The sequence below is a fragment of the Maylandia zebra genome, linkage group LG15 (genome assembly GCF_041146795.1).
Source record: "Maylandia zebra isolate NMK-2024a linkage group LG15, Mzebra_GT3a, whole genome shotgun sequence".
Classification (NCBI taxonomy): domain Eukaryota; kingdom Metazoa; phylum Chordata; class Actinopteri; order Cichliformes; family Cichlidae; genus Maylandia; species Maylandia zebra.
This window is the reverse complement of record NC_135181.1, coordinates 42,134,606-42,146,038: the sequence shown is the minus strand read 5'-3', so window position 1 is coordinate 42,146,038 and position 11,433 is coordinate 42,134,606. Positions and strand designations below refer to the sequence as shown.

Sequence of the window (11,433 nt, the reverse complement as noted above, 5' to 3'; positions counted from 1 at the left end):
CACAGATTATTTACAGCAATAAACCATGTTTCCAGCTTTCAAACATTAAACGTGCTTGTATTGTAGTTTTATGATTTTAACTCTAAAACAACAATATTAAATTACACATGTACCAAAGAAAACTGCAGACTAACGAACACTCCTCCTTCATTTGTCACACAACTTCTTCACAAATAACATTTTTACCATTAATTCAAAAATGACTGATCACCATCTCACAGACGTAACTTTATGTACAGCTACTTTCAGTACCATTGATACTCATTTAGACTCTTTATATAATATCCTATTAGAGCGATTAGAGCACACTGTAGGTATTACAGGTACTGCGCTGCAGTGGTTTGTATCATATCTATCTAATAGACTCCAATTTGTGCATGTAAATGGAGAGTCCTCTTCACACACTAAGGCCAATTATGGAGTTCCACAGGGTTCAGTGCTAGGACCAATTCTGTTTACAGATACCCAATAACACACACCAATGAGTTAAACTGCAGGAATGTCTTAAAGACATAAAGACCTGGATGGCCGCTAACTTTCTGCTTCTTAATTCAGATCAAACTGAGGTTATTGTACTCGGCCCTGAAAATCTTAGAAATATGGTATCTAACCAGATTCTTACTCTGGATGGCAATACCTTGGCCTCCAGTAACACTGTGAGGAACCTCATTTTTGACCAGGATATGTCGTTCAATGCACATATTGAAATATGTAGGACTGCTTTCTCACTTTCCTCTGAAAGCTCCTCGAATATCCAGCCTGAAAATATCTAAATGCCTTCATTAATTTTTACTTAATAACTCAGTGATTTAGTAAGTGTGACTTAAAAATGTATTCAAATGTTTTAGAGTTAAACAAAAGCTCATCAGCAACAACCAGTTCTTTTCAGTCACTGCATCTCTTCCTACTCCTCCTCAGCAACAGGACAGCTCCCTCTGGAGGACACTGAGAAAACTGCAGGTCAAACTGAGAGGTCTGATTAGTGTGTTTGTGGTAATAGAGATCAATAAAGCTGATTCTGAATCTGTACTAATAAAAGCTCCACCGAGCAATCAAACAGCTGAACCGTCACACAGGATGCATCTGCCTTTAATCTGACAAGCTCATGATCTCCGACATTTTATAGTGTAAGGTTCCGGCTTTGGTTTCCTGCACAATAAAAGCCTTGCAGCTTGTCTCTTCTGAGAGGCTTTTATTGTGAAACATCCACAGGAAGTGGGGTTTGAACTGCAGATCACGGATGAGCCAAAAACATGTGGATCAGTACTTCTGTTTGTGTACCTCAGTGTGTATTTGTACACAGTATGTCAGTTTACTTTCTCCACCTCTCCAGGTGTATCCAGGTGTTGCAATAGATGCCTCGCAGCTGCTTGTCTCTCCAAGTGCATTGTGGGTGACTGCATCTGTTTCTTTGTTGTAAAAACAACGGATCAGAGACTAAAACGTAAGCCCTGCACGCCAGCCTGCATCACACGCGGACAGGTGAGACAGACAGACGGATGGGCTTTCTCTCTCCTCTTCTCTCTTTCTCATCCCCTCCTTGTTCCTTTTCCTCCCTCCTCCTCCTCCTCCTCTGTTGCTGCAGTGCCTCTCGCCTCCATCTGGTTGTCGTCATGGGAACGGTGCTGTCTCTGTCTCCGGGCTCACGGAAAGCCGCTCGGGGCCCGGAGGAGCTCGCGGTAAAGAAGCCGCTGGAGGAGGAGGAGAAGGACGGAACAAGGAAGAAGAAGAGGCACCCGGTGCTCCTGCACGCGCTCAGCTGGAAGAAACGGCTCGTGGCCGCGCGAGCGAAGAGGAAGGGAGGGAAGAAAGTGAAGCCCGCAGTGTCCGAGCCCAGGCACGTGCAGCAGGAGCGCCGCGAGCCCAGAGTAGCGAAGCCCGGACACAAACACGGACCCATCCCGGTGCCCGTGCCCACGGTCCCAGACCAGAACCAGAGACAGGCCTGGCCCGAGCCGCTCGTGTCCCCACGGAGGGTGGTGGTTCAGGTGGGTGAGTCAGTGAGGGGTGCTCATGTGTGTTGGCAGAGGTCATCAGCTGGTTTTTAATCAGAGACACGTAGACAGACAGACAGTAAGTGCATGCGCTTGAAGGTCAGAACATTAGGAAGAGTGAAGGCAGAAAAACGTGATGCTAAATAATAAAAATGGAGAAGCCGTGAAACCTAACAAAGGAATCAGGAATAATAGATGTAAAATAATTAATATAAATTCATTCATAAAATAAGATTTTTATAAAATGGGGGTGTAAGAAGAATTATTCTGAAATTAATAATAACTAGAAACTCTGTGGTGAATACAATTTTATTGTTAAGGGTCTGAGGTGGTTCAAAGACAGTTTTCAGTCTAAAAAACCCGGAGGAAAAAAACTCCCATCTGATTATAAAGTTTAAAACATCAGAGGGCACCACACACATCCACCCAGAGGACAGGTTCCACCTACAGAACCTTCAACAGAACCTCAGGTTCTACAGAAACCCAAACACTTTGTTCTACTTCCTGTGTTACAACAAAAAGCTTCCTCTCCTCGCTCCTTGTTTCCTTGTCTTCTCTGCAGGCATCCACAGGTGAGCTCCTACGCTGTCTCTCCGACTTCATGTGTCGCCGCTGTGTCAAACTGAAGGAGCTCTCATCCAATCAGATCGTTCTGTGGTTCAGAAACGTGGACCGAGCGTTGCTCGTTCAGGGTTGGCAGGTGAGAGCCCATCTGTGTGTCTGTGCTAGTCTCACCTGTCCAGAGCTGTTATCTGCATTCATTTACCTTAACCTCAGGGTTTAACATGTGTGCTTACATGAAAGGGGCAGGGCTTGTAACTCCTCTGGCCAGTCACGGTGTTTACAGTGGTGACAGCTGAGTGGCTTATTTCCAAAGGAAGACAAACTGTATATTAGAGAGATATGAAGGTTTCAGACATGCTACAGACTGAAAGTAACAGACTGCTCCACACAGAGCACTGTCGGTGGAAACGTGTGTGTGTGTCTGTGTTTGTGTGTGTGTGCACTTTAACTTCATGTTGTATGTTTTCATTTCATATCTACTGTGGTATTTAATAAACATGTCATGTTACTGTAGGTTGTTGCTGTGTTTACAAACTGCTGCTGAAAATTAACCTCAGCATCGATGTTTGGGCGTTGCATGTTAAAAATGATAAAACGTTACATTCAGGTCATGTTAGCACAGCTGAAAACTGGAGGAGCATGCTTGGTTTTGTTTGGCTTGGTTTGGTTCTGCTTGGTTTGGTTTGGTTCAGTTTGGCTTTGTTTGGTTTAGGTTGGTTTGGTTGGGTTAGGCTTGGTTTGATTGGCCTCCTCAGTTTCTGTGGGCTCGATTATTGTCTCAAGAGAACATCAGACTTCAGGGAGATCGATGGTTGGTGGCAGTTCTGAGACATGAGCCTCTGAAGCCTTGATCTCTTTCAAATCCCTTCTCCAGAAATTTGCTGTGGCAGTCAGAATGAAGGAAGACGGGTGGACGAATAACTACATGAACAAATCAGTCCTCCTCTTACTTCCAAGATAAGATAAGATAGAACTTTATTAATCCCTCGGGTGGGTTCCTCTGGGAAATTCGACTTTCCAGCATCAAGTCTGAACTGGGTTGTTTAATCTTCAGTTTGCAGCCGTCTGCTTTTAAGGGGTTAATGATGTAATTTTAATAAGGAGAGATCACTTGGATGAATTGAATGTAATTCACTGAGATAGAGAAATTATATTATTTTAAATGTATTCTGCCATTAGACTCTGATGACCCGTCATGTCAAAGTGGACTACCAGTGGTGATAGGATTTAGAACAGGACTCCTGGGAGTCTAGACACTGGTTTGGATGGGGCTCCAATTGAGGTGTCTATGAGGTGGAGATGGGATGGAGGTGGGATGTACAAATGAGAGTCTGAAAGGGAGAATGACTGAGAGCATAGATTGAATCTATGCAAATTGGGGGCTGATTGGCTCAAAGATGGCGGGCGATAAAATGATTGGACTAACCATGTCAGTACTGAGATTGACAGCATGGGAACTGATAATGATGCATAGAAAAGAAAAAGAGCCTAACACCCAGGAAAGCAGGTGTATGCTTATTGAACTTAGGCATAAGCTTCATAATGATGTCACTTGGATGTCTTCTGCTATTGGTCAGTCATCATCGGTGGAAGTGTTGTGACACTACGAACTATAATAATAATAATAATAATAATAATAATAATAATAATAATAATAATAATACATTTTATTTATAGGCGCCTTTCAGACCCTCAAGGTCACCTCACAGTAGCATGTAAACGTGAACTAATAGATAACAATGATATTAATCCAGAATAATTCACCTATTAGTTCAGCTGCTCTTTCTGTAGTACTAGTACTGTTGTCCCTTCATTGCCCTGTCATTGGCTGGCGTTGGCCAGGTGATAGAGCATGTTGTCTGCTAAATGGAAGGCTGATTGTTTGATTGAGATCAGTCCACATTTTGAAACGTGTCCTTGGGCATTGTACCATCCTCAGAAAGACCACTATAGTGGGTCCGGGATGGGCGTGAGGTTCTGGGGGCGCTCCGTCTCTGGGCTGGGGCCCGGGCCGGGCCTCGGGGGCTTGGGTCCTGGTTGGTGTGTTGCTGGGGTTGTGGGCGGGTGGGTGCATGGGGGCCCAGCCCTGGAGCAGGGTGCCGCCGGTGCATCGAGCCACCTGGGGGGCTCTTCAACTGGTGGGGAAGATTGTCACATCTTGCAGGAGCTTTCCTCTCCTCAGGGGCTCTCTCTGCAGGAGGGGGAGATACAGGAGAGGTGGAAAAAGATCTCAGCCTGGGTGTTTATTGTCTTATGTAGTCTGGAAGAAGAGTGGATGGTGGGGTGGGTGCAGTTTTCTCTGTGGTGGGGTTGGGTGGACTGTCCCGGGCTCTGTGGGGCCGGGAGGCGCTGCTGCTCTGGGCCCCGGTCTGGATGGGCCTGGGCTCCCTTTCCCTGGCGGATCGCGGAGTATGGGGGTGCCTACTGGGGTCAGCGGGGGAGCTGGCCCCAGGGAGGGGTCACTTGCCCCTCCCTTCCTTCCCTCCCCATCTCCAGCTGCCTCCCTCTTCCCGCTCCACCACAACCACCCACACATGCAGGACCTTGGAGTAGGGGTATGTCACCAGGGCTAGCAGGAGGGACCATGCGCTTACCTGCTGCTCTCTGGCAGGTAGCTCCATGCCCTCCTGGGTTTTAAATGCACCTTAGAACACACATGCATCAACACTACAATGAGCGGGTGGAGGGAGGTTTGGAGTCTTCTCTCACCCCCATTCTCTGCGACCTGCTGGAGCGGGGGGGCTAGGAGGAGGAGTTGGCCGTCCGACTGCGGTCTGGAGTGTGGGGCCTTCCTGCTGCTGCGGAGTCGGGGCGGTCTGCCTCCCCCCACCGCAGGGAAAAGGGTAACACCACCTGGGTCTGGGTGCAGTTCCCCCCTCCAGGGCCAAGGGTACCTAGACCCGGTTTGTAGAGTACGCTTGGGGAGTGTGATTGTGTGTACAGCGTCTCTTTATGTCTGTCTCCACGTTGTTTGAGTGTGGAGTAAGTGCATATGAGAGCATGAGGGTGGGAATGGATGTTTGTATATGTGTGTGCCTGTATTTCTGTGTCTATATGTCAGGTTGGGTGTCAGGCGCCACCTCTCTGGGGACATCTTAGGCCCTCCAAGGTTTGGAGGCCTATCTCCCCCTACCACCACTTCCTTGCCAGTGGCGGACTCCCTCAGACATCGGTGCGTTGGTGGTTCTTTGTGTCCAGGGATGGGCGTCCAGGTACACACCGGCTCACTCCTTGGCGGCCGCTTATTGGGGCCTCTCGGCCTGGGGCTCGGTCACTCAGGCACGGCTGGCTGCCGGCGGAGCTCACGGGCGCGTCACTGCAACTCCCCCTGGCTTCTGCTCCGCGGCTGCTGAGTGAGCCCTCATCTGGGACTCTCCTCAGCTCTTTCTGGGACAGTGGCGCGGCTGCCCCTCTGTTGGTCTTCCTTGGTCTCTTGTGTTCTGGGGGCCTCTGGATGTCTGGAGTTTTGATCTCCTCCATACCTGCTTCATGCCCTGGAGGACGGGGCTGTGGCCCCCCCACACCCTCTAGCAGATCATTACATGAAGGAACCTTTAAAAAAAACAAAACAAAAACAAGCGCGTCCATGCTCACAGGTGTACACACGGGTGATCACACCCACAAACGACACCCTTTTTGGCTCCTACCTCAAAGCACACTGTGTTCTGTTGATCTTATGTGCTGCACAATAATGTTTAATATTTAGTATTTACTGTCATATTCCCATATATCATTGTGATGTTGTTTATTCTATTACTCTTGTTCTCTTCTGCTTGTGTTCTTTTTTCTTTCTCAGCAGGTGACCCAGGTGATCGATATATGCATTTTTTTTTCTTCTTTTTTTTTCTGCTCATTCTGTTGGTTTTTGTCTTTTGCCCTTCTCCCCTGTCCCTCTTCTCAGCTGTTTCTCTTTCCCTCTTTCTTTCTCCCCTTCTTTCCCCCAGTCAAGTCTGTCCCGTATTCAATAAGTGAAAATAAAATGAACAATAAAAGGTGAATCAAATGGACCATTACGGCAAGGCTGGGATGGTCAATTTGGTAAAGTAAATCCGTTGGGTCTCTTTCTTTGCCTTTAGACAAAAATTCTGATGGCAAAAGAGCCAAACGGGACAGGCAAAAAAAAAAAAAAAAAGAAAAAAAAAAAAAGAAAGACCACTATAGTGAGTGTAAAACAGCTCTGCATGAGTGTGGATGGACGTGTGGATGGATGAGTGGACAAATGTGTGGACAGATGTGTGGATGAATGAGTGGATAGATGTGTGGTTGGATGAGTGGACAGATGTGTGCATGGATGTGTGGATGAGTGGGTGGATGGACGTGTGGATGCATGTGTGGACGTATGGGTGGACAGATGGGAGGATGGATGGGTGGATGACTCTAAGACTGGTTGTAAAGTCCACTCTCGGTTGTCCCCCTGCAGGACCAGTGCTTCATCAGTCCGGCCAGCTTGGTGTTTGTGTACCTGCTGTGCAGGGACGTGGTGGATGAGGATACTGCTTCAGAGCACGAGCTCCACGCCACATTCCTCACCTGTCTCTATCTGGCCTACTCCTACTTGGGCAACGAGATCTCCTACCCCCTGAAGCCTTTCCTAGTGGAGTCCAGTCGTGATGCATTCTGGGATCGAGCGCTAGAGCTGATCGAGCGCCTTAGCGGCAACATGCTGCGAATCAACGCTGATCCACACTTCTTCACCGAGGTGTTTCAGGACCTGAAGAAGCAGGGCACATCAAGAGCGAGGGAAGCGGAGAAAGATGGGAAACAGCAGGAGAAGGAGGAGTTGAAAGAGGGGCAGGAGGAAAAGATGGAGAAGAAGGAGGACGTCAGCAAAGAGAAACCTGAGGAGCAGCAGCAGCAAGAGAAGGAGGGGCCGAATGAAGACAATGAAGAAGGCAAGCTGGATGATCTGGACCGCTAACAGAGAGAGGAGATCGGCAGTGTTTGTTACAGAGACTTGCCCAGCAACCATTGACCCGCCAGGGTCTGAATGTAAACCGCTGTTAGCGCGGCGACTGACAAGCGGCAGGCGCGATGCCAAAAGTTTTACAGACACTAGCTCACTTTAACTGCATGATGTCAATCAAGCTTGTAGACAAGTTACCATGGCAACCCTACCATCTCAAGCCTTATTTTGTTTAGTTGCACAATTTGGGGGTAGGGACAGAAAGCATCACACGTGACAGCAGCATGTTCAGGTCAACGCTGGTTTTGGTTCTGTTCTGAGGTTTCGTTTCTGAGTTGGTGGGGTTTTTTTGGGGGGTGGGTGGGTGTTTCTGGGTTCTGCCATTCTTTAAAAAACAAACCATGTATTGTTTTTTTTTAATGGGACTGACCTGAATGCTGCCCGTCTGAGGCGGTCCGCTGGTTAGAGTTGGGGTAACAGGTGACAACCCCTACAAACATGCAGGTTAGCATGTGGTGATGCATAATGATTAAATCTGGAGTTTTAATGTGTTAATGAAATAGTATCACTTAGTTTTATAAGGACAGAGGCAGTGATGCTGTACGCCCTGTACCTGCACAGGTGTGTGCACGAGTGAGTTCCAACCAGAAAGAAAACCATCTATTTTCTTTTGATAGAGTCAGAAAAGCTGGAGGGGGCAGACATAGAGCTTTAAAACGACTCATTTTTTATTACGTCTGACTCATCGTAGATGGAGTGCACAGGGAGATGTTTGTGGTTCATGAACTGCAGGTTTTTTTGTTTTTTTTTTAATCATTGGACGTTGATCAGCAGGACAATTGGTGATCGTCTCAGCTCTGAAACTGTCCTGTGCTGATCAGCAAGCTGCTTCAACTCGTTTCCTTCCTTTACTTTAGCTGGACTGAAGTTACTCACTGAGAGACAGGGATGCAGGAAAGGTTCCAGGTGTTTCACTTCATGTGGTTGTGCAGATGAAATCGTCTTTGAAAATAACTTGTTATTGTATTTATTCAGCTCATCAGAGCCCAAAGTGTATTTATTGATCAGAATCAATATTATTGAATGTTGAGTGGAAGATCTCCTCCTCCAGGAGGTTAGGGATGAAAATCTGACATTTTAACTTCCTGTAAACATAGTCCCATTAACAGAGCTGTGTAATGCAGATTTTCTCAGACAGGTCGTGTGACCTGGCAGTCAGCTGACGTGATTTTGATGTTTTCTGTCTCTGGTCTGAAAGTTGAATGTAAAAGCAGTCAGATCGACTGACCCTGCTGAACCATCATCATAAACAACAAAAGTCAGCTGTGTGTGTGTGACCTCTTATTTCCCTTTTCACCTGTGGTTTCATCTGCAGGCCACACTCTGTTCTACCTGCCTGTATCCATGGAATGAAAGATGAAGGTTTGAACCTGTCTGCTTGTGTTGTTTGGGTAACCCTCGGTCTTCAGACGGGACGAGAGTTCAGACCTGAGTCCCAGTTCATCCTGTTAGCCCTTTAAACTAGATCTTAAATGTGCCACTACGTGCACACTGCTAAATCTGAAGTGGCCAGAAGTTTGTGATGTGATGACAACTGCAGTCGTGGTTATTTCAGCCCCCTGACTGATGCCGAGACTGAGAGACAAGACCCTAAGTCAGGGGTGGGGAACTCGAGAGCTGGTGTCCTGCAGGTTTTAGATGTGTCCTTCTTCTTCTGAATCTGAATCTGTGTAGGGTTTATTGGCGGTTGGCAAACAGCAAGATGGTGCATTACCGCCACCAACTGGTGTGGAGTGTTAGATGTGCACTTGATCCAACACAGCTGATTTAAATGACTAAATGACCTCCTCAGCATGGCTGTATCCCAATTCAGGGTCTGCAGCCTTAAAGTACGCAGCCTCAACGCTCCTCAAGGGCCTCAACAAGGGACTCAAAGACCGCTAAGGCTGGAAGTGTGAGGCTTGTGAAATGGGACGGTCTAGCCTCCGTCGCGCTGCCCAGCTTGCCTAGCAACCATGATAGCTGGAAACATGTGGTTGACAGAAATGAAGGAGAACATATTTTGCTTGTTTGTTTTTTTTCCAAACGAGCTTTGTGTGATTTAATTAGTATCTGAGGCTGAGACCACAGGACTAAAACATGATTGTTGGGCTTCATATCTGTACTGAACAGTCATATAAGATTAGTTAGTAAATAACAGTTAGCTAATGTTGTTCATGAGACTAAAGTCAGTGTAAATATGATATGGCCAATATAATAGTTATTATATTAATCATTATTAGTTATTACAGCAGTGAGTTTGAACTCTCAAATCAAATCACTTCTATTGTCACATCACATGTGCAGGTACACTGGGACAGCACATGTGAGTGAAATTCATGCGAGTGAACTCTGTGTCAAATACTGAGCTTCAGTAAAGATTCAAGTTGCAGTTATTTATATGTCCTATCACCTTAAATCTTCATTCAAAGACACTCAAGTATCTTTGACAGTGTATATATAGATGTATCATATATAAGAGACAAATATTGTTCGTTTAATTTGTTGGCATTACTAAATTTGTCTCAATGCTTACATATATGTGTAAAAAGAAAATGTGCGAGCTGTGATAACTGTTTCTGATAGAATGAAGAGTAGACGGATATATGAAATATTCCTTTATTGGGTGAGAAAATCAGACCATGTCATAACTGCTTTAAGTCATACAGAATAGACATCAGAGCCTTAAACAGGCTGACTTCTGCTAAATGGGTCAAACTGGGCAGAAAGTCTACAAACTAGGGCTGCACGATTTTGCATAAAATGAGAATCATGATTTTTTGGCTTAGAATTGAGATCACGATTCTCTCACAATTTTCTTTTCCAGTATAAATATTTATTACACATATTAACTGCACATCAACTTCGTAACAGTTGAGACTGAACATAAAAACAATAAATAAACATAAAAACAACAAATGTCTCACGTTTTGTTGTTGCTGCAAAATGTTGTACTGCTTGAAATTCCGTCTCCACCATTGCTCGACACTGCGTGTATAGAGCAGGTAGTGCAACAATAGAAAAAATAGTTGCGGGACGGCACTGTGTAGCGTTTGTCTAGGGTGTTGATCATTTTCCTGAATCCCTCGTTTTGCACAGTGTTGATGGGAGCCATATCTTTGGTCAGGTGATAAGTGATAGCCTCCGTAATTTCTTTGTGCCTGCGGGAGTTCGACGGGTATAGGGAAGCGCTGTATAAGGTTCCCGCTATTGATGTTTGGGTGGTTGACCGGGACGGATTTTCTCCTGTCACTTTCTCGTCATCCCTGACGTGCTCTCCGTTGTTTTTTCCCTGCTAATTTTAGCATCACACGGCACAGCTTCTGTATCACATGGTATAAGGCTCCGCCCTTGTCATTTGTTGAGCAGGAAGAGTGAGCGCTTGTTTTCATGCAGAGTACGTCCCAGATCAAAATGCGGTACAATCGTCGTCGTTGTCTTTTTTTTTTTTTTTTTTTTTTTTTTTTAAATCGTCATTTGGAAATGAGATCGCACATAAGTATGAATCGAGATCGCGATTTTCTAACGATTAATCGTGCAGCCCTACTACAAACGCATAACATCCTTACAGAATATGATGTAACACTATAGATCAACTTAGCTCAGAATATATAAAGCATATAAACAATTACAGCAATATGATGCAACAAACACAGCAGTGCTACTGATCCAAAATACTCAAAGCTTCATAGAACTGAAACAAACATTTATTTTTAGCTCCATTCTGCTGCTGATACATACTTTAGCTTTCTGAACATTAAACTTGTTGCTGCCTTTCATAGTGTGTAACTTGAAGGCCCTGAGTACTTTCTCCCACACTGAAAACACTGGGATGATCACATTATTTGAACATTACCTAATAAGACTGATTCAGGACAGACAGTTATGTTAAACTTTCCTAGCAGTCCTTCACAAACAGGGAACAGTGTGGAG

General features: G+C 45.7%; 1 protein-coding gene across 3 annotated transcripts; it reads left to right on the top strand.

Annotated features, from left to right (window-relative positions):
- The first annotated feature begins 1,250 nt into the window (after positions 1–1,250).
- Positions 1,251–10,494, top strand: LOC101465370 (cyclin-dependent kinase 5 activator 1). 3 transcript variants are annotated; one of them, XM_076874514.1, is made up of 4 exons: positions 1,251–1,444; positions 1,586–1,988; positions 2,557–2,694; positions 6,979–10,494. In XM_076874514.1, exons 2-4 carry the CDS (start codon positions 1,614–1,616, stop codon positions 7,474–7,476), a joined length of 1,011 nt encoding a protein of 336 aa, XP_076730629.1. In that variant the 5' UTR covers positions 1,251–1,444; positions 1,586–1,613; the 3' UTR covers positions 7,477–10,494. The 3 variants fall into 3 exon arrangements, with proteins under 3 accessions (XP_076730629.1, XP_004575661.2, XP_076730628.1); XM_004575604.4 differs by having other exon boundaries at positions 1,251–1,482; XM_076874513.1 differs by lacking the exon at positions 1,251–1,444 and having other exon boundaries at positions 1,491–1,988.
- Positions 10,495–11,433: the final 939 nt, after the last annotated feature.